At 40.3% G+C, this 23,786-nt stretch overlaps 1 protein-coding gene across 1 annotated transcript; it reads right to left on the reverse strand.

Annotated features, from left to right (window-relative positions):
- Positions 1-1,067: 1,067 nt before the first annotated feature.
- On the reverse strand, positions 1,068-21,794 carry LOC148361852 (sodium-dependent phosphate transport protein 2B-like). The gene is made up of 13 exons (XM_088342941.1): positions 21,711-21,794; positions 17,644-17,680; positions 14,679-14,783; positions 7,805-7,933; positions 7,595-7,738; positions 7,413-7,524; positions 5,848-6,040; positions 5,585-5,680; positions 3,980-4,100; positions 3,734-3,901; positions 3,546-3,662; positions 2,432-2,556; positions 1,068-2,360 (listed from the first exon to the last, which is right to left on the reverse strand). Exons 1-13 carry the CDS (start codon positions 21,792-21,794, stop codon positions 1,830-1,832), a joined length of 1,962 nt encoding a protein of 653 aa, XP_088199067.1. The 3' UTR covers positions 1,068-1,829.
- Positions 21,795-23,786: the final 1,992 nt, after the last annotated feature.

Below are 23,786 nucleotides of genomic sequence, written 5' to 3' on the forward strand. Positions count from 1 at the left end.
TTTCTCTTTTTTCTTTATTTCTTTTTCTTTCTCTTTAATCTACTAGTCCGGCCCCCGACAGAATGTTTTTTCTATCGCGTGGCCCCCGAGTTAAAATGAGTTTGACACCCCTGCTGTAAACCAATTATTGAAAGCTTAGCATCTATTCAATTCATTGATACTTTAGAAGCTTTTGAAATATGACAAGAGATAAGATTAAAATGTTCTTTCGAAAGCAACGCTCACCTGTAAAAGGTTAACCTATGCACTCCTGTTCTATACTTTGCCAGTCGCACGTGTTGAAACATTCTTATCATCAAGTGGGAAAAGGTTTAAAATTGAAAACTGTTGTTAAGTTCAGATATTTTTTTATTTTGATCATGTAACTGCATTTGATCACCAGCAGGGGGCTTTTGTCTTGGTTTGAATATATTTTTGTCATGTGGGGAAAAAGATACAGTATCAGTTAGAGTTACTATTGCTAGCTCTTTTGGCAATAAACAAGGATGAAATGAAGGGGGTTAGCATTGAAGCTAGCAGCCATTTTAGCACTGTATTGGCTATTGCTAATGTTCAGCGTGTCTACGAGCGACTAAAACTAACGACTTAGTGCTTCTATCACCAATGCTAGGGATTAGCATGGCTAATGCTGCCACATGTAATAGCGCTCAAACAGCTAGTTTTGTGTTTTAATAGCTAATGCTGGCGACATTAAAAATAGTACTAACTGAAGGAATTCTTTCCCTAACTACTAAATTAATGTTGAATTACAAAGCAAAGCAAACTCAACACACATAAAAGTTCAACACATTTATTTAGATGGACTCTCATCTAATTTCAAACCACATATTCTTTGAATATAATTACCGAATATAATTACAAAATCATTTCACACCTTCATAAGATGTGTCAACAAAGTCATAGCAGTGAAAAAAAATATTTGAAAAGTTAATAGCAGATAAAAATGAACAAACAGCATTGTTGAAATAGTGATGTTTTTAAAGGAACAGTGTGGATTATTTAGCACCACAATACAGTGACATCTAGTGTTTAAATAATATACACTTTCCCTTTAAGTAGCACCTAGATATGGTTATTTCCACTTTTTCTTTTTACGCAGCGTGTACGTGGAAAATGTGATGTGCAGTTTTATTTTATGCCACACGGGACAGTATTGAGGCAAGATTGAATCGTGTGAATGAATATCGTCGCTGTCATGTTAAAAAATGTTGGTCAATATCTTTACTTTTAAGTCTTTATAAGATGTTTACATTGTAAAACTTATCAAAATAACTTGTTATCATGTGAAAAAGCACATACATTGTTTTCAGAAAGCAAAAAGAGGCAAAACAAAGCTAAAAAATTATGAGATTTTCTTTTTCTTTAGGAATGTTTACCTTGCAAAAACATTTTGTCAACATTTTGACGAACGTTTTTTCTAATGTAAAATAATTACATTTTTGTAATTGTTTTCACTCTTTGCATTTACGACGAAAAAAAATACACCCAAAGGACAAAAGACTGGAGATACGTTTTTTCACTTGACAGCGATGATATCATAGTACTGAGAAAAATCGTGGGGTTAAGGGTTAGTATTTGTGGGTTAGGGGTTAGGGTTCAGGTTAGGAAGTTAGGTTTAGGGCTAGAATTAGTGGGGTAAGCGTTAGTGGGTTATGATTAGAGTTAGGGTTTAAAGTTAGGGGGTTTGGGTTAAAGGCTTGGGTTAGGTGTAGGGTTAGGGGGTTAGGTCTAGTGGGTTGCAATAAGGGTTAAGGTTCCGGGTTAGGGTTAGGGTTAGAGGTTAGCGTTTAGGGGCTAGGGATAGTATAAAATTAGCCCACAAAGGAAAATCAAAGTTTGGACATTTTTAGACTTCCAAGCTCAATCTTAATCTCATTTTCCATTTCTTTCTCGGCACACATCACAGGGTTATCGTAGGTTTCCATCGCCCCCTTTTGGTCACCCTCATCGATGTTGCAGCATTTGCAGCAGCAGCAACACTTGGATGTCACCATACCCACAACTTTGTCCCACGGTTTCAGAGAGTGAGCCCAAAGAGGGAGGAAATCCCAAGAACGCAACGTGGCCGGAAGGCACGCCGGCTTCTTCTTCTGCAGCACGTTGATGACAGTAATGACGAGGAGGAGGGCCAGAAGGGGACAGGCCACGCCCACCAGTACCTGCCACCCAGCCAATGAAAGACTGAAGACCAGGAGTGGGAGGAGGAAAAAGCAAAAGACAATGTAGACTGCAGCGAACCAACGATAGGAGGCAGTTATGTTGCCCAAGGCTTTGGCCAATCGGATGGGGAGTCGTGTGAATGGTATCGGATACCACAAGATGATGCCAGAGATGTTGAACAGGAAATGGACAAGGGCTATCTAGAGAAGCCATCGACACGCATTTAAATCCACAAGATTGGGAATGGGTTGTTTTGTGATGCGTGACTGACCTGCAGTGCGTTTGCCAACCTATCTCCTGGACTGGCCATGGCTGCCAAGATTGCGGTGGTAGTGGTGCCGATGTTGGAACCCAGAGACAACGGGTAGGCTCTCTGGATGCTGATCACGCCGATACCTGGAAACAAAATGATTGGTGAAAACCAGGTTGAGAAATGGTTGGTTGGTTGGTTGGTTGTTTTTTTGTTGACGACAAAACAGTCCGTGGTTTTTTTCCAAGTCAGCTGGACCAGACTGTCCTAAACAAAATAGCCACTGGAAATCTGGAATCCTGGGAGAAAAGTCTCATCCAGAAGTGGTGTGAAACGTATACCAACGTGGTAAGATCAAACATCACATTTGTGCAATAATACCAGCTAAACAAAAAAGTTCATAGTATGCTTAGCATTACGAAACTTAAACATACCTCAAACAAGACGAGATGTCGAAATCACACTGTACATTTATTTCCAGTACTGAAATATCTCAAAAAATGTGCAAATATTATCAACAAACATAAACAGGAAACTCCCTTTTGCTAGATTATTACTTTTAATAATTCAGTGTCATAACTAATAATTACCTAATTACTGAACTTTTTGTTTTTATTAGGAACTTACTTTAGTTTGGGCTTTTTGAACTCAATGATAGTTCTCTTATGTAGTTTAAACAAGGTTGAGTCTAATGTAGTGAGCTGCTAGCATTAGACACTAGCACGTTAAACTAGAATTAGCCACTAGAACGCTAATACTAGGAGCTACGAGAGCAGTACTGCAAGAGGCAGCACTGGCTATTACAGCACTAAAGTTAGCAGCTACGTTAGTGCTTCAGTAGTTAAAACTAGTAGTTAAAGCGTTCGTGCTATTGTGCTGGTTGCTTACTCCATTCAACTCATCGCTGTCTAGTGCCATGGCTAGCATTAGATTAAAAGGGGATGGAGGGATTTATAAAGAAACAATTGATGAATGGATGAATGTGTGGATAAATTAGTCCATAAATAGGGGGTGGATGGATAAATAGGAAGTTAAACAGGGGATTGATGGATGAGTAAATAAATAGGTGATGGATGGAGGTGATTCCATCCTTTGTTGTCCCTCATATGACGGACGGACAACAGAGTGTCCTCACCCACAAGCGGCGTGATGGCGGAAGTAAAAACGGAACTGCTCTGCACGATGAAGGTCATTCCAGCCCCGACCAAAATGGCGATGTAACCGGTCACCCATCCGAAAGGGAAAGGGAAATCTGCGCACACGCCTTAGGTTAGCATGAGGCAGCTTCACGCAGAACCGTTTTTTTTTTGTGTTTCCGCTAACCGGTGTTGAGTATCTTCTTGATGATCATGGCCACTTGTCCTTTGAGCATGGAATTGAGCAGCTTGACTATGAGCAGCAGGCAGGAACACAAAACCAGCAGTGACAGTGCCAGAAGGATCAGACCCACCGCCAGATCCGACAACTGCACATCCACAAAAAGGTGCTCACCTGCCAAAACAACCAAGGTGGAACCGCATCGAGTACACGCGCCCAGAAAATGTTTTTTCTCTACCACGTTTCACTCACATTTTTTGATGTTAAAGGTCTGTGAGATGTTCTTGAGGGTGACTGTTTGGTTGCCGTCCACCCAGCACAGTGAAGGAGATGTGCAGTTCTCTGGACCAGGGACGGTGACGTTGACAAAGCTCTGAAAGCCGGACAAGTCACAAATATGTTCATCTCTTTAAAACTCAGACTTTGCAAAAAACTAAGATGTTCCGTTCCTCTAATGGGGTATCAGTCACTAAAACTAGCAACTAGTATTGCTAATGGTAGCTGTAGTGGCACCAGATAGAGATGAGTTGGGGGTTAGTCGCTAGCAAGACCCATAAAAGCGCTTAAGTGCCATGCAGGTTTAGTTACAAGAGCACTAAAGATAGCAGATGTTTTGATGATATGGTAACTTGTGCTAATGGCTAGCATTGCTAGTGCAGCCACCAAAACATTTTCTTAATACTGCATTAGCACTTTTGTAGCTTCTAGCATTAGCGTTATAACTGCCAATGCAGTGGTCCACTTCCTTTACCTCAACCTTGTTTTAAAAAACACTTAAGGACAACTATCATTGTGTTCAAATATCACAAATGGTGGAAAATGTATTATGCTATCTCTGGTGGTGCCAAACAAGGATGAGTTGGAGGGAGTTAGTCACCAGCAGGACCTAAAACCACCCTTAATGCTGCCAGGTTTAGCTGCTAGAGCATTAAAGGTATCAGCCGTTTTAGCCCTTTAGTAGCTAGTGCTATTGGCTAGCCTTGGTACTGCAGCTACTATAAGTAACAACTGAGAACTTCAGTCACTAATGCTAGGGTTTAGCATCACTTATATTAGAACTTTCTTAGCTAGTAGCATTAGCGTTTTGATATTATTGTTTATAATGCATTTTGACACATTTGTAATTGCATTAAAAAAAACACATAATAAAGTCACAAAGAAAAGGTCAGTGACTATTTTACTTAATTTAGTAGAGAAATAGAAATATGAGTGAAAAATAATTCTGAAACAAATGTATTTAAACATTTCTTGGAAAAACAAATAACACAAGCATTTATTATGCTAGCCGTGGCACTAAACAACGATGAGTTGAATAGAGTTAGTAACCAGCACAATAGCACGAACGCTTTAAGTAATAGTTTTAACTACTGAAGAACTAACGTAGCTGCTAACTATAGTGCTGTAATAGCCAGTGCTGCCTCTTGCAGTACTGCTCTCGTAGCTCCTAGTATTAGCGTTCTAGTGGCTAATTCTAGTTTAACGTGCTAGTGTCTAATGCTAGCAGCTCACTACATTAGACTCAACCTTGTTTAAACTACATAAGAGAACTATCATTGAGTTCAAAAAGCCCAAACTGAAGTAAGTTCCTAATAAAAACAAAAAGGTCAGTTATTAGGTAATTATTAATTATTACATTGAATTATTAAAAGTAATAATCTAGCAAAAGGGAGTTTCCTGTTTATGTTTGTTGATAATATTTGCAATTTTTTTTAGATATTTCAGCACCGGATATATATGTACAGTGTGATTTCGACATCTCGTCTTGTTTGAGGTCTGTTTAAGTTTCGTAATGCTTAGCATACTATGAACTTTTTTGTTTAGCTGGTATTATTGCACAAATGTGATGTTTGATCTTACCACGTTGGTATACGTTTCACACCACTTCTTGATGAGACTTTTCTCGCGGGCTTCCAGATTTCCGGTGGCTATTTCGTTTAGGACAGTCTGGTCCAGCTGACTCGGAAAAAAAAACACAGACTGTTTTGTCGTCAACAAAAACGTTTTTTTCAGAACAGGAATCCAAGCGTCGTTAATCGTTACAATTGGGAACATGCATGCAATGATCTGATTGGACATGGAATATGCCAGAATTCCCATTTTCTAGGAAGGATCGTTGGCACCTTTATAATGGAATCAGTGAGTGGGTCTGTGATGACATTCAAGAGGTCGGGGGGTTCCCCGCTCTGGATCTGGAAGGAGTCGATGATGAGCTTGGTGACCACATACAGGTAACCCGTGGCCACTTCCAAAGGCAGCAGCACCAAAACTGAAAGCCAGTTGAAGAAGTCGTGCACGGTGGCCCCTGCGAAGGCCCTGAAGCCGGTCCGGTTCAAAAGAAAATTTAAATTTAAAGGTCATGCAAAAGGACTTTGTCAGCTTCTATCGGTAGCGGTGTAATATACTTTATCATTAGTGTATTGCTTGAGATTATGACTACAGTGTCTGTTTTATGACACACTGGTTGATTTATGGAACTCCCACAGCAAATGTAAACATACTATCACAGGTTGATTTAATTGGGTTTAAACCTCAGCATTTGTTGTGATCTGGGAGGAACATAAAATCTGTCATTAAAACATTGGAAGCTGCTGACATCAAGACAAGAAAATTCACCATGCAGAAAGGGTTCCTCCCCAAGTCCAGCACCCTACGCTAAGTAGAAAGAGGCAGGTCCAGGGCTAGTGAGCATCAATTCTATGGTCCAGGATGAAACTTCGAGAATACAGGAGTACATTGAACAAATAACCCCAAAATACTGTATGACCTGCCGAGTGAATGTTTCAGGCAGCAGAATCCTGATGAGAATTTAGAGGAGGAGGAGCAAACATCCTGAAGGGACAAGTCGCTACATGGAATCTACCACCATCAGATAAAGTCGGTGTCTGACATCAAAGAAATCCTACCAGTGGCTGAAAATGCAGGACTGACAGACAGCACAGTGGCTCTGTTCACAGCAGCATAAAAATAGGTCATAAGCAAAAGAGCCATAGAGGCCAGGAACTACCAGAGTAGATCAGACCCAAGGTGTAAAGTGTAGACTGTGCAGAGACGCCCATAAAACAATCCAGCACATCGTGGCAAGGTGTAAGAAGTTAGCTGGATCAGCGTACATGGAGAAGAAGAAGCAAGTAGAGCAGGAAATCTGCAACAAGTATGGCATAGAAGTACCCAGATCTCTGTTGGCCGTACTCCCCCCAAAAAAATCTGGTTAGAGCGTAGCCCCACGGTGCAGAGGTCCAGGAATCAATTCGAGCTACCACAACCTCCCCATGCAGGGTTTGCATGTTCTTCCCGTGCCTGAATGGGTTTTTCCAATCCACCCCTGGTTTTCTCCCACATTCCAAAACATGCGTGCCAGGTTAATTGGCTGGTCTAAATTGTCCCTAGGTGTGAATGAGCGAGTGAGTTGTCTGTCTCTGTGTGCCCTGCGACTAGCTGGCAACCAGTTGATAGCTGGGATGGGCCCTGGCACCCCTGCAACTATAGTGGGGATAACCGGCGCAGAAATTGGATGGATGAATATTTAGAAGGACTGCAATAAACACAAAAACAACAGTTTCTTTGAATTGGCCCATTTTGTTGTATAAATTGCTTAAAACACTTCTAGGTCAAGACTGTGTTAATCCAAGTGGGTTGTTTCAGAAATCCCACTTTCCTTGATTGTAACATTATTTCCATTGTTTACCTGCGAAAGACACTACGATCCCCAGCCTGTGTCATGGCAACCAACGTGTTGGTGACCGATGTTCCAATATTGGTACCCATGATGATTGGAACAGCTAGCTGGACTGTAAGCACTAACAAAATAGAAAGGTTAAACATCTTAAACCTAAAACTTGACTTTACATCAGATGTCTTGACCCTTACATCCCGAGGAGACCATGCTGACGACAATTGAGGAGGACGTGGACGAGCTCTGGACCAGCAAAGTGACCAGGACGCCGATGACCAGACCGGCCAAAGGGTTGGACAGGACAACGTTGTCCTGGAAAATGTCACCCGCCGCTTTGCCTGAGTGAAAACAAATTGTTTTCATCACCCAGGTGCAAGCGGTCGGTCCTTTTTATGCTGTAGTACCTCCGACGAGTTGGAAAGCAGAGCTGAGGACGTCCAAAGAACAAATGAATGTGTAGAGGAGACCAAGCAGCACCACCAGTTTCATCACCGCGAACAACACCCGAAGAACCTTCCCTTTAGTTTCCAAAGCTGATAGAATAGGCAAAGTCAATCAATCATTCAATCGTTATTGATTTTTCTCCAAACTTCAAACTGTGATTCTCATCACTTTAGAGAACACATCGAAGCCCCAGTGTGTAACATTTGACCACTGTATGGCACTGTGTTGTCTGATGCGAGTTAGGGCCAGTGCCACGGAGCCCAGCGTGGCAGCACTGATGCCGATCAACATGGCAGAACCCTAAGCGGGGATTCCACTGTGTAAAGGAATTTTCTCGACCTATGATTTTTTTTTCTTTTCTTCTATTAAAAATTAACATTGGGATGATAGTTCATGTATTCTTGCTTAGTATTCAAATCAATATTTACGAAAAACATGTTTCATTATGGGCAGCATGGCGGCGCAGTGTTTAGCACGTGTGTGACACAGTTCTGAGGTCATGAGATTGAACGTCCAGTGTGGAGTATGCATGTTCTCCCCATTCTCGCGTGGTTTTCCTCCCACATTCCAAAAACATGTATTTTAGGTTAATTGGCCGGTCCAAAATGTCCCTAGTTCTGAATGAGTGAGTGAGTTGTCTGTCTGTGTGTGCCCTGCGACTAGGCTGGGAACCGGTTCAGGGTGACCCCTGCCCACTGCCCGAAGATAGCTGGGATGGGCTCCAGCGCCCCCGCGACCCTACTGAGGCTAAGCGGTGCAGATAATGGATGGATGGATGTTTCATTATACTTTTTGAACCCACTAATGCAGTCTCAAATCTCTACAGCAATACATAAGGGAAAAATATACCGTAGACAAATCCAATAATTGTTTTATATCATCATGGCCATTTCAAAAATATGTTTTTGTCTGTTTTTTTGGCCTTTAGCACAATGTGGCTAATATTTTTTTATTTCTGGGAAACATGATTATAATAAATCTATACTGCCAAAACTATGGCCCCTGGGCCATTAATGATCTGCCCACTATATTTCAGTAGCCTGCAGCATAAACTGAAATCAAATGCTCTGCAAAAAAAGGTTTTTGACTTTTGATAACTTGTTTTTTTCCAATATTATTGAACACCATGCCTACTGTTAAGCATGGGGGTGCTTTGGGGGTGTTTTTCTGCACATGGGACAGGATGAGTGCACTGCATTAAAGAGAGGATGACTGGGGGCTGTGTATTGTGAGATTTTGGTAAAATACCTCCCTCCCTTAGTCAGAGCATTAAAGATGGATCGTGGCTGGGTCTTCCAACACGACAACGACCCGAAGCACAGCCAGGAAAACAAAGCATGGCTTCGTAAGAAGCATATCAAGGTTTTAGCATAGCCCAGCCAGTCTCCAGACCTGAACCCAATCGAAAATCTTTGGAGGGAGCTCAAACTCTGTGTTTTTAAGCAAGGACCCAGAAACATGACTGATCTAGAGCAGGGGTCGGGAACCTATGGCTCGCGAGCCATATATGGCTCTTTCTATGAGTATCTGTGGCTCAGAGACAAATTTGATTGCATGCAAAATTTCTCCATCTTGTTTAAAACTTGAGTTGTCTATCCTATTCTGATACACGCAAAGCCAATTCAAAGCTAAATGACATGATATTACTTTGCAGTATATATATAGGGCACGTTTTTCACTACAATTTACAGTCAAGGTGTCACACAAAAAAAGGGGGAAAAAAACTCGTTTTGGTTGTACAACGCTAAAGAATCCTTTATATAAAAGTTCACTATATAATCTGTGTTCAGTGTTCAGATACCTTAGGATGAATCCACAGAACTGTAAATACGCCAAAACACCGGAAGAGAACTTAGTCATTTGATTGGGTGAGTGGGAAGGATGGGTGGAGCTATGCAAAAAGTGCAAGCACTCCCTCCCATCTCTCGCCATACGCTGTCTGCGCCAAAAGTGAGCTCATCAGGCTCCCTATTTGCAGAATGTTGTGACGTTTTTACACAATAACTGCTTGCATCTGGTTTTGAAACCAATATATATGAAAAAAAGGGTCAAAAGGAGTTTAACCGATCTTGAGTAATTGCAAGAAAGAGACAAGTTTAAAGTTTTATGTTTGTTGATTTTGGGACAGGGGCTCTGGCATTATTCTCTTTTCATAAACCCGGGGCGCGGGTTTAGCAATTTAGTAAATTTGTCTCATAATATATGGCGTGGCTCTTTCCCAAAATAAAATTAATATTTTTTGCTTTTATGGCTCTTTGAGTCAAAAAGGTTCCCGACCCCTGATCTAGAGGAAGATCTGTGTGGAGGAGTCGGCCAAGATCCCTCTTGTAGTTTGTGCAAACCTGGTGAAAAACTACAGGGAACGTTTGACCTCTGTAATAGTAAACAAAGGCTACTGTACCATTTTCTCAGGGGTTCAAATACACACACACACATACATACATACATACATACATACATACATACATATATATATATATATATATATATATATATATATATATATATATATATATCTCATCTCATCCCATTAGCTGCACCGCTTATCCTCAGTAGTATATTTCATATATATATATATATATATATATATATATATATATATATATATATATATATACAGTTATTTCTGGGAAACATAATTATAATAAATCTATACTGCCAAAACTATGGCCCCTGGGCCATTAATGATCTGCCCACTGTATTTTAGTAGCCTGCAGTATAAACTGAAATTAAATGCTCTGCAAAAAAATGTTTTCAACTTTAGATAACTTGTTTTTTTCCAATATTATTGAACACCATGCCTACTGTCGATCCATCCATCCGTCCATTATCTGCACCGCTTAGCATATCTATATACAGTTCTAAAGTCTTGGGAACCTCCTGTGTCGGTTCTTGCCCAATTTCGTTGTCACAATATGTTAACCCATTTTGTAACAATGACAATAAAGGTATATTCTATTCTATTCTGTTCTATTCAAATCCAGCTACCGGACTTCCTGTGCGGAGTTTGTATGTTCTCCCCGTGCTTGCGTGGGCTTCCTCCAGGCACTCCAGTTTCCTCCCACATTCCAAAGACATGCATTTCAGGTCGATTGGCCGGTCCACATTGTCCCTAGGTGTGAATGAGCGAGCGAGTTGTCTGTCCCTGTGTGCCCTGCAATTGGCTGGCAACCAATTCAGGGTGTCCCCTCCCCACTGCCCGATGATTGCTGGGATGGGCTCCAGCACCCCCGCAACCCTACTCAGGATAAGCGTTGCAGCTAATGAGATGAGATGAGATGAGATAATGTATTCATCATATATATATACTGGACTGTCTCAGAAAATTAGAATATTGTGATAAAGTTCTTTATTTTCTGTAATGCAATTAAAAAAACAAAAATGTCATACATTCTGGATTCATTACACATCAACTGAACTATTTCAAGCCTTTTATTATTTGAATATTGCTGATTTTGGCTTACAGCTGAAAAAAAACTCAAAAATCCTATCTCAAAATATTAGAATACTTCCTCAGACCAAGTAAAAAAAAAATTTTATAACAGCAAAACTAAATCAAACATTTGAAAATGTCCATTGATGCACTCAGTACTTGGTTGGGAATCCTTTTGCACGGATTACTGCATCATTCCGGCGTGGCATGGAGGCAATCAGCCTGTGGCATTGCTGAGGTGTTATTGATGCCCAGGATGCTTCGATACCGGCCCTCAGCTCATTTGCATTTGTAGGTCTGGTGTCTTTCATCTTCTTCTTAACTATACCCCACAATTTCTCAATGGGGTTCAGGTCAGGGGAATTAGCAGGCCAATCAAGGACAGTGATGCCATGGTCAGTGCACCAGTTACTGGTGGTTTTGGCACTGTGGGCAGGTGCCAGATCATGCTGGAAAATGAAATCCTCATCTCCATAGAGCTTTTCAGCAGATGGAAGCATGTAGTGCTCTAAAATCTCTTGGTACACAGTTGCATTTACTCTGGACTTGATGAAACACAGTGGACCAACACCAGCAGCTGACATGGCTCCCCAAACCATTGCTGACTGTGGGAACTTCACACTGGATTTCAAGCAACTTGGATTTTGCTCCTCTCCAGCCTTTCTCCAGACTCTGGCGCCTTGACTTCCAAATGAAATGCAAAACTTGCTTTCGTCTGAAAAGAGGACTTTGGACCACTCTGCAACTGTCCAGTGCTTCAGTCAGACGCTTCTTCCGTTGTCTTGAGTTCAGAAGTGTCTTGACCATGGGAATACGGCTATTGTAGCCCATTTCCCGGACACGTCTGTGAACTGTGGCTTTTGATACCTGGACTCCAGCTTCAGCCCACTGTCTTTGAAGCTCCCTCAAATTCTGGAAGCGGCTCTTCTTCACAATTTTGTTAAGGCTGCGGTCATCTCTCTTGGTTGTGCAGCGTTTCCGGCCACATTTTTCCCTTCCAACAGACTTTTTGTGGATATGCTTTGAAACTGCACTCTGTGAACAGCCTGCTCTTTGAGAAATTTCTTTTTGTGTCTTACCCTCCTGATGGAGGGTATCAATGATGGTCCTCTGGACAGCAGTCAGATCAGCAGTGATTTAGTTTACTGAACCAAGCTGAGTGTTTTCAAGGCTCAGGAAACCCTCGCAAGGTGTTTCGAGTTAATTAGATGATTCAGGTGATTAGTTGAATATCCTACTTGTATACTTTTTCATGATATTCTAATATTTTGAGATAGGATTTTTGAGTTTTCTTAAGCTGTAAGCCAAATTCAGTAATATTAAAATAATAAAAGGCTTGAAATAGTTCAGTTGATGTGTAATGAATCCAGAATGTATGACATTTTTGTTTTTTTAACTGCATTACAGAAAATAAAGAACTTTATCACAATATTCTAATTTTCTGAGACAGTCCAGTATATATATATATATATATATATATATATATTGGATGAATACATTAATATATGTTTCCGTTTAAACATATATTTTGATTTATTTGAAATTCAATTGTCTGCACTGCCATTGGTATCAACGTTGTGAAACATTGTATATATTCAAATTGGACATAGTACGCCTGAGAGATAATAGAGACTTTAAAGAGGGGGGAAAAAAGATAAAAGACTTTCAGGATAAAAAAATTATATATTCAGATTCAGATTCAGATTCAGATCTACTTTATTGTCATTCTAGTACACGTGTATACAGAACGAAATGTCGATACATCTGACCCGCACAGTTTCCTTGAATGTACAGATATAAATAAAATGTAGTATTGAGTTGTAGTATTGAGTGCTAATAATATACTAAATAATTATGGCTATGTATAGTATTTTACAGTAGCTCAAATAGTGCAAGAGGAGTAGCTAACCAGATGTGCAAAATGGGCAGTCAGGTAAACAAGTCAGGTAAACAGAACAATAACACTATAACAATAACGCTGTAGGTACAATAGTGCAGAGAAACCCTGAACTGGTTGCCAGCCAATTGCAGGGCACACGGGGACAGACAACTCACTCGCTCAGTCACACCTAGGGACAACTTGGACTGGCCAATTCACCTGAAATGCATGTTTTTGGAATGTGGGAGGAAACTGGAGTGCCTGGAGGAAACCCACGCAAGCACGGGGAGAACATACAAACTCCGCACAGTAAGTCCGGTAGCTGGATTTGAACCCATACAGGAGGTTCCCGAGACCTTAGAACTTATATATATATATATATATATATATATATATATATATATATTGACAACATAGTCCTTAGAGACTAGACTAAGTACTAAGAATAGTGCAACATTTGTGAATGCAAAAGAATAAGGAATTGTATAGTATAGTTCAATGAAAAAAGTGCAATAATATTTAGCAGCAACGAATACAACTAAAATAGGTCACGAGGAATGTATTTTCATGGTTTCTTGTAAAATATTTAGATGCTTTCAGTTATTTTATGATTTTTTTACATTTATACATATTCTGTAATTTCCTTTGTTTATTTCAGGAAAAGTGAACAGTTTTATCTAAGGGAATGTTTAATGAACATTTCTGTGTTGTTTTTTTTTTTTACAATTTTTTTTACAACATTAGCTCAGTATTTTGATTAATTTTGTTTTCTACAATCATAAAATTAATTAATATAATTGTTTACATTGTTTAGTTTGAATTCTTATCATGTTTATTTTCACCAAGTATGGCTGTGTTATATATAAATATATTATATACATATATATATATATGTATCATTAATGTATGTCTTCTACCATATTAACTTTAAATAATATTCCCTTTTGTATATAGATTCTACAACTATAAAATGTATTATTATTATATTTATACACTTTAGTTGAAATTATCATCATGTTTTTCCATCAATCATTAGATTTATTGTATATATATTGTATGTTCTCTACAGTGTTAATTTTAAATAATATTCCTTTTTTGTATAGGGATTTTAATCAGTTATTTTTTTATTACCGTAACTGTAAAATCAAATAATCGAAAGATGACTATAATTATAAAAGTGTCCATTGTAGCAGGCCTTGGTGCTGTTTATGCAGAAGATGCTGACCTCAGCATTTGTTTGCACTCTACACGAACGATAACCTTGATGATCAACATGTACATGTTTTCTTTATCACCAATTCTCCATTATTATGATACCAAATCTGTTGAGGGAACACGCCCAACCTTCTCCAACTTGAATTTATGACATAATGACAAACCCAGCTTTGCGGTAGTCATGACGCCTCGCTTTGGAATGTCACTGATCTTTTCTTTTTCCTTCTTCTTCAAGTGGCGCTTGGCACCATCACTTTGGTGCATTAACTCCTCTGATATGTTTATCCAAATAAAAACAATTTCTTACCTGACCAGGGCTCTCCCGTGTCTTTCAGCTCAGGAAGGTCCCAAGGGTCTTCGTCCTCCTCTGGTTGCCCGTCCACCAAAGCCAGGGTGGAGTGGCCAAGACCTCCTTTGCCAAATATTGACACATTTAAGACAAAAATACAGTGATGATCAGGTTTTCCTTTGTTGTGTCTTGGACAAGTACAGCCTGGTGGTGCCCATCTCTCACCAGGCCAGTTTTTTGGGTTTTTCTCCCCCACACAGGATACTAAAAAAAAGATAACTAGTAGATAATGAAGTATTATTATCACCCTTGTATTTCTGATTGATTGATTGAAATTGTATTCCAAACTCGAGCAAACAAAAATGAAACAAAACAGGTCAAAAAACAAAAACAATGCTAATGTTACTTGCCTGAAAGGAATAGAAAGAAGCATGTGCTTATTTAATCCAACCCCTTCAACTTCCTTTTTGATTGCGTCTTACAGCTAGAGCTCCTAGGTATTTACCCTTACAAATATACATATTTACATTGGTTCTGTGGATTCACAGTCACTTCAACATCATCACTATCACCACCAGCATTGTATACTTTATTATGCTGCAAAAATAAATCATCATACTTTTAGCAGAATATGTTTCCATTATTAAAGCCCCAGTGTGTAATATTTGACCACTAGATGGCAGTGTGTTGTCTGGTGTGAGCAAGGGACAGTGCCACATAGCGCAGGGCGGTGGTAGGATGCCGGACAGACATGGTGGCGACCTAAGTATACCACTGTGTAAAAGAAGTAAAGATTTCTTGACCTATGATTTTTTTTTTAATGAAAAATAACATTGGTATACTGTAATGGTTCAAGTGTTTATGCCGAGTACGCAAATGTTTTTTTTTCACTGAATGAATGTCACGGTCGCCATGGCTACCAGTCTGCCGCGCCCCCGAACTCAGCTGCAGCATATCAGCTGATTGCTGGTCTGCTATTTAAGGCTGGATTTTGGGTTTGGCGGGCGCTGGCTCATTACACAATCCCAGGTCTGTTATGCCTTGTCCTGTTTTAGGTTTAAACATTTTCCGTCTGTTATGCCTTGTCCTGTTTAGTTGAGTTGGAAGAATCAACTGTTTGTTTTGTTACGTCCCAGAGTTTTGGACAAGTTTTATTTTGTTAAATAAAACTTTTGGATCGTTACGCAATTGAGTTCTCCCTTCCTTCCTCCTGCCTCTGTTCTGGTCCGGTCACTCCTTCCCCCCACCACGCCACGTGACAGAATGAGCCAGCCACGACAAGAACTCAGCGAACAATCCCAGCGCGATTTGGGGAGACCTGGAGAACGCAGCTTGGCAAGCGCCCACTGAGTCCGACTTCGACTCCCTGCCCGTTCGAACCACGGCCCCGCCCGTCGTGGCCATTGCTGTGCCTCGAATGGGGTCCCGGGAGGAATTGACGCCTGCCTGTTCGACTCTCATGCCTGCCTGCCCGACTCCCGTGCCGATTGCCTGCTATTCAGTCTCCCCTGCGTGCCAGTCCAACTCCGACTCCGCTGCCTGCCGGGCCGACTCCGACTCCGCTGCCTGCCGGGCCGACTCCGCTGCCTGCCGGGCCGACTCCGCTGCCTGCCGGGCCGACTCCGCTGCTCCTGTTTTGCCGGTTCTGATTTTGACTCTCTCCTGTTTTGCCGGTTCTGATTTTGACTCTCTCCTGTTTTGCCGGTTCTGATTTTGACTCTCTCCTGTTTTGCCGGTTCTGATTTTGACTCTCTCCTGTTTTGCCGGTCCTGATTTTGACTCTCGCCTGTTTTTGCCAATTTTGACTGTCCTCTGTGTTTGCCGGTTCTGAATCTCTGTCTGTCCTCTGTGTTTGCCGGTTCTGAATCCCTGTCTGTCCTCTGTGTTTGCCGGTTCTGAATCCCTGTCTGTCCTCTGTGTTTGCCGGTTCTGATTCCCTGTCTGTCCTCTGTGTTTGCCGGTTCTGATTCCCTGTCTGTCCTCTGTGTTTGCCGGTTCTGATTCCCTGTCTGTCCTCTGTGTTTGCCGGTTCTGATTCCCTGTCTGTCCTTGTGTTTGCCGGTTCTGATTCCCTGTCTGTCCTCGTGTTCGCCGGTTCTGATTCTCTGTCTGTCCTCTGTGTTTGCCGGTTCTGATTCTCTGTCTGTCCTCTGTGTTTGCCGGTTCTGATTCCCTGTCTGTCCTCGTGTTCGCCGGTTCTGATTCTCTGTCTGTCCTCGTGTTTGCCGGTCCAGTTTGCCTGCCGGCCCCCCCCAACCCTGCCGAGCGTCGAACCATTCCGGGGCGTGAGGTAGTATTTTTTTTTTTTTTTTTTTTTTTTTTTGGGACCTCAGGAGCTGTCCCTTAAAGGGGGGGCTCTGTCACGGTCGCCATGGCTACCAGTCTGCCGCGCCCCCGAACTCAGCTGCAGCAGATCAGCTGATTGCTGGTCTGCTATTTAAGGCTGGATTTTGGGTTTGGCGGGCGCTGGCTCATTACACAATCCCAGGTCTGTTATGCCTTGTCCTGTTTTAGGTTTAAACATTTTCCGTCTGTTATGCCTTGTCCTGTTTAGTTGAGTTGGAAGAATCAACTGTTTGTTTTGTCACATCCCAGAGTTTTGGACAATTTTTATTTTGTTAAATAAAACTTTTGGATCGTTACGCAATTGAGTTCTCCCTTCCTGCCTCCGTTCTGGTCCGGTCACTCCTTCCCCCCACCACGCCACGTGACAATGAAAGTTTTTTGTACCACTGAAGTTTTTTTTTCTCTTTCAAAATAAGAAAAATAATCCCTATAATGATCTCATTGGGCAGATTATTTTACTAATGATTTTTATATATTTTACTTGTAATGTACAAATGTATCTACCATCCGATTTATCAAACAAAAACAATTATTTCACAAATAAATGAAAGTGTGACAAGAAGTTCGACAAGCTAGTCTGAAAACACTATATTATTGTTTTGAGATTATTTTACACTTCATTCACATAAAATCTTACCTTTGCTGTCATCCCTTTCGATGCGATCCTCAACAAGCTGAAATTAAAACAAATATGATAAATACCTACACACCATTTTACACACTATCAGATGCCACCCCCAAAAAATAGTATTTTGTGATGTATTGTTCTGCCCTGCAACTGGCATCACTGGCAACTAGTTGAGGGTGTCCCCTGCCCACTGCCCGAAGATAGTTGGGATGGGCTCCAGCACCCCTGCGACCCTACTGAGGATAAGCGGTGCAGATAATGGATGGATGGATAGATATATTATTCATATATCTTATATTATTCATATGCTGTATCTGGCGCATTGGGCTGACTATAATGTGCATGGAATTAATACTACAGCAAGAGCTAGGGTTGCAAAATGAGCACAGCGTAGCAGCAAGAGGGCAGACAAACATGGCGGCAACTACAAGGCATGTAAAAGAAATACAAATTTCTCTATGAATATTTATAAAAATCACTAGAAGCACTAAATACTATACAATGTCCCTTGAGAATAATTATTTTCTGGAACATAAACTAACATTATGTAATTTCACTACTATATTAATGCATTCATAAATTGTTATCTTATGCCAGGCCTTCCAAACATATGGCCCGGCGGCCAGATTCGGCCCGTTGGATGATTTAATCTGACGAGAAAATCTCTAGGTCATTTCTATCTAAGGGGCCGGTCACACAGACATTTGCGGCTGAATCACGGCCAGAAATTTCTGCCTTTGAGGCGGACGCTATTGGACGCATTAAGATCGCCATTCAGACGAGATACAGCAGTGCTTAACACGAGGTCGGAAATTCGCACGCGGGTGGCAGCGCGCAAAATTTTTGCGCTGCTCAATTCTTCAGAGCGCGGGTACACAGCCTTTCACGAGCGTATCAAGGTTGAACCACGGCCAAAAATTTCTGGCCGTGAAGCAGATGCTGTTGGGCGCTGTTGGACGTTTTGAGACCGCCATATAGACGAGATACAGCAGTGCTTTACTCGCGGTCGGAAATTCACACGTGGTTGGCCGCGCGCAAAACTTTTGAGCTGCTCAAAAGTTTGAGCACGTGTTAAACCGCGTGCCGCACACATGGTCAACACGAGGTAATGACGCGGAAATGACGCGGAAATGACGCGGAACGACGTGCTCTGGCCGCGGCCAGGGCGTGGTTACACATGGGTAGGACGGGAAATTTCAGCGGGTAATCGTGGGTGGAGCATGGTAATAGCATGTTCTGCGCCTGTATCGCAGTGTTATTACGTGAAATTAGCGTGTTACGCGTGTGACGGTCAAACGCCTTTTCTCCGCGTATATACAGCGCGATTTGCCGAGCACACTCAGTTGTGCTCGAGACGTCAAGGGGGTGAACATGGATTCCCGTCAGCGTAGTGACTTCGTCTTAATCCATTTTTGTTTCTTGACATTTCTTTTCAAGATAATAAAATAAAAATGATGCCATAGCTTGAAATCTTGATCTTCACTGGACTGTGTCTTGAGCGGTTATGATTTCTACAGCCCGGTGTTATCCGAGAAATGCATCCCTGTCGAGATTCACATCCCCACTTTTACCTCGTTTTATCTCACTTTTAGGGAATGTAATGGCGAACATATAACCAAAACCACTTCGTCTTGCATTTGTTGGGAATGTAATACAACTTAAACCATTCCGTCTTTGTTTTTGTTGTGAACGTAATCGAACAGTAAATCCCCCCCCCCTCGCCTGAACGCGCATTCTGCTGCGCTTCCAACAAAAGCGATCGTATTCTATATAATACGCTTATTAAAACAATAAAGCGAGCTAATTATAACAATTGGGAGATCCTAGTCTATATAACGCGTTTATTTAAACAATAAAGTGCGATCGTATTCTACAAAATGCGTTTGTTAACGCGGATGAAAAAGTCACCAACGTCAATGCACGCTTCCCACAAAAGCGATCGCAGCAGAATGCGCGTTCACGCGAGGGGATGGGGGGGTGGATGTGTTGCGTAGGAGTCGGATTTGGGCACAACACCGGCTCGGGAGCTTTTATACCCATGGTCCACACGAGAAAATGACGCAGAAATGACGCGATGAGGAAGCGGAACAGTCGCCGGCGTGTTTTGCGGGCATACCACCGATGAACAGCGGGTTGGCCAATTTTGCGCATTTTCCATCGCGGGCAACCACGGGCAAAAAAAAAAACGCAAAATTTTAGCCGTGATTCAGCCGCAAATGTCTGTGTGACCGGCCCCTAACGTTATGATATTTCAAATAAATGCAAACCAGATTCTCTCTTCAGCCGCTAGGGAGCATTGTTGAGCTCACATAGGATAGTGAGTTGGTTTTGATGTAAAACTGCATTCACCCTAACTGTTAAAGGAACAGTGTGCAATATGTAGTGCCTCCTATGTGGTACAAAACAAATCTGTCATTCAGTAAAAAACAAAAAACAAATCTGTCATTCAGTAAAAAAAAAAAAACGTGATTTGAATACTAGGCAAAATACATCAACTATCATACCAATGTAATTCGTTAAAAATAATCATAAATCGAGAAATGTGTATTTCTATTGCATAGGGAAATCCCTACTGAGGTCGCCGCTCATGCTTGTCAGACATCTTGTTGCTTGATGTGGCACTGGTCTTTTGTCCACATTACATAACAGTGCCATCTAGAAGAAGAATACAATAGAATTTACTTTTATTGTCAATCTTTGTAACCATGCACATACACCTGACCCGTACAGTTAAACTGTAGCGAGCCGATGCAACCGCAGCCAAACAGTGCGCAGCCATTTTAGTCATTAGGTGACCAAACCCCCCAATTCCAACCCTTAATGCCGAGCGCCAAGCAGGGAGGTAATGAGTACCAATCTTGTAAGACTTAGGTATGACTCGGCCGAGGCTTGAACCAGTGACTTCCCAGTCTCGGAGCAGGCGCCCTACCATGTAGGCTACCGAACTATTGGTCAGATATTACACACAAGGGCTTTAAACAAGTTAACACATTAAATGCCAAACATGAAACCCTTCCCCCATTGTTTGTGAATAAATGTGTTGTGTTTAGAAAAGATCCCTTGTTATCTGTGATTGTAATGCGTGAAATCGTTTTTTAATGTACGCTGAATGATAAAATTATAATACTAAAAAACGAAACCAAAAATATATAGTTGACATTCTTTTCCTGATCCGGCCCCACAACCCAACTGAGTTTAACATCCCTGCCGTATGCACTATAATTTAATAGTAACCATGCATTTTCAATTTTATCCACCGCATTTTCCGATCTATAGGGCCAATTGGCGGTTTTAGGTGTGCCTTATAGCCCGTAAAATACGGTACTTATTAATAATAATTCAAATGTGCTGTTGTTCTAATTCTTCATGAATGTGTATGACTTCATTTTTACCGCTCCGCTAATTGAACTACTCTGGCACGTTTGCATGCCGCAAGGTATTGATCAAATAGTCACGTGTAGTCCTAACAGCTGCAATAAAATTCCATGACACGGAAATGAAGCCCTATTGATTTTCTTTACAAATTTATCTCATTTAAATAAGTGATCCTAATGCAGGAGAGGGATAACTACAGTAGCTCAGACTTTTCAATCCTGCCTGCCAAGCAGAATTGGTAAAAAATAGAATAGAATGGAACAGCAGTCAGGAAACTATGGCTCGCAAGCTATATATGGCTCTTTTCATGAGGACATCTGGCTTGGGGTACATGGTAATTGGAAAATGGTCTGCATTTAGATAAAACAGAACTTCAACATTTATGTACGGCATTGTTACACGTGCGAAGCTGAGACTATAATATCTATCAATAGAGTTTGGTCCAGTATATACTGTATAGAGCACAGTCTCAACTATGGTTTACAGTCAGATGTCACACCAACAGATGCCGTTTTGGCTGTACCTCGTTAAATAATCCTTTATATTGTAGCTCATTAAACAATCTAGGTTCATTGTTGAGACACTTTATAATGAAAAGCCACAGAACAAACGGTCTACCCAAAATTTCTTAAAAAAAAAAAAAAAAGCACCCAGAGCATTTTGATTGGGTGAGCAGTAGGAATGGGCAGAGCTGCACTTACAGCCCGCATGCCTTCTCCTCGCCCAGCGAAGGCTGCACTGAAAGTGTATACATCTTTATCCTCATTTGCAGTCTTTTGTGGCATTTTTAGAAAAAACTTTGCTCCCACCTGGTTTTGAAACCAAAAATGTCAGTCAAAATGAGGCACAACACTCTTAAGTAACTGTGGGAGGGAGAAGACATTTAACATGCATTTACATTGGTATGGCACACATGCTCTGGCAAGATTATTATTTCATAGATTAAATCTCATCATCTAATGGAATAAGATGTTCTGAAGAATTAGCTTTTAGTCTGGAGACTGAGTTTGAAGGTTTTGTTGAATGCTGTCTTAGAATATATGGTGTGTGTCTCTCTCTCTCAAAAAAGCAAAAAGAAAATATTTTGCTTTTATGGCCCTTTGGGGTGATAATGTTGCCGAATCCCGGAATAGAATATAATTCATCGTCATTGTAACATGTGAAATGCACAACTAAAATAAAAGTGCCATCTTGATGGTGCAAGAACATCCACCCATCCATCCATTATCTACTCGCTTATCCTCAGTAGGGTCGCGGGGTTGCTGGAGCCCATCCCAGCCATCTTTGGGCAGTGGGCAGGCGACACACTGAACTGGTTGGCAGCCAGTCTCGCAAGGCACACAGAGACAGACAACTCACTCGCTCATTCACACCTAGGGACAATTTGGACCGGCCAATTAACCTAACATGCAGGTTTTTGGAATGTGGGAGGAAACCTGAGTGCGCGGAGGAAACCCATGCAAGCACGGGGAGAACATGCAAACCCCACAGAGGAGGTTCGATATTATGACCTCAGAACTGTGTCGCACACACGCTAACCACTGCGGGGCCGTGCTGCCCCAAGAAAGAACATTTACAAGATAAAATACCACAGTTTAAGATAAGTTAAGAGTGATAATATAAAAAAAGTATTGTAAAATAAATTACAAAAAATGAAAAATAAACACCTGGAGACTGACTCGTCTTCCTCCTAAGTAATTCATTGTTATTATTATTCATAGTTACCATTGAAGATAGTATTAATTTGAAATATCATTATCAAAAGTATTTTTGTTATTGTATACATTTTGGTCAAAATTGAGCAAATTGTTAAAAACATTGTAAAATGTACAATACAATATTTAAAAAGTAAAACAATTGTTATTCATGGTTATCTTTTTTACTTTCGCACATTAGTTTTCCTACTTTACTAAAAAAGAATTGATCTTAAAAAAAGAGAAATTGTATCATAATGTCTGGTAATATTGCTATTTTAAATATTTGCTGCTATTGTACTTAACTAAGTAATGATCGAATGTATAAAAACAAAAATGTTCCGTAGGCTGATAATTTTTCTCATTTTGAAAAAGTGTTTTTGTTTTTTTATTTAGTACAATTCTTAATTTCCCCAATTGCTATAAAATATACAAAATTTATTAAAATAAGTAAAACATGGTTTTAATAGATAGCCTTGAAGATATTTTAAATTTCAAATATTTATTTCCCTATTTCTCTACAAAATCATTCTTAAAATAGTTTTTCTCTTTCCTATAGTTTGCAAAAATTTAGGAAATTTCAAAAATCATACAAAATTTAGTAAAATGTTCAAAGATTTATTAAAATAAGGAAATAATTGTCTTTCTGATCTATGTATGCTAAGGGATAATTTGGCTCATTTAAAATATGATTTATCTTTATCTTAATATGATTTAATTACTGAAAAATAATCCTTGAAATCAAATGAGTATATATATATATATATATATATATATATATATATAGATATGTATACATATCTATATATATATATATATATATATATATATATATAGATATATAAAATCAGTTCTAGTAATCTTGCTATTTTAAGTATTTGCTTCTGTCATACTTCCTAATAATTTTTAAGGAATGATTAAATGTATAGAGAAAACATGTTCCTTTTGCTCATTATTTGTACTATCTAAAATAAGTATATTTTTTCAAAATGGCTTATTTTGTAATATAATATGAAAATTATGTTAAAAACATGGAAATCCATTGTCTTTTCTATTAATGCTTGAATATCATTAGGCTTGTTC

This window comes from Urocampus carinirostris, chromosome 8 (assembly GCF_059441175.1).
Source record: "Urocampus carinirostris isolate Australia breed hairy pipefish chromosome 8, RoL_Ucar_1.0, whole genome shotgun sequence".
In the NCBI taxonomy this organism is placed as follows: domain Eukaryota; kingdom Metazoa; phylum Chordata; class Actinopteri; order Syngnathiformes; family Syngnathidae; genus Urocampus; species Urocampus carinirostris.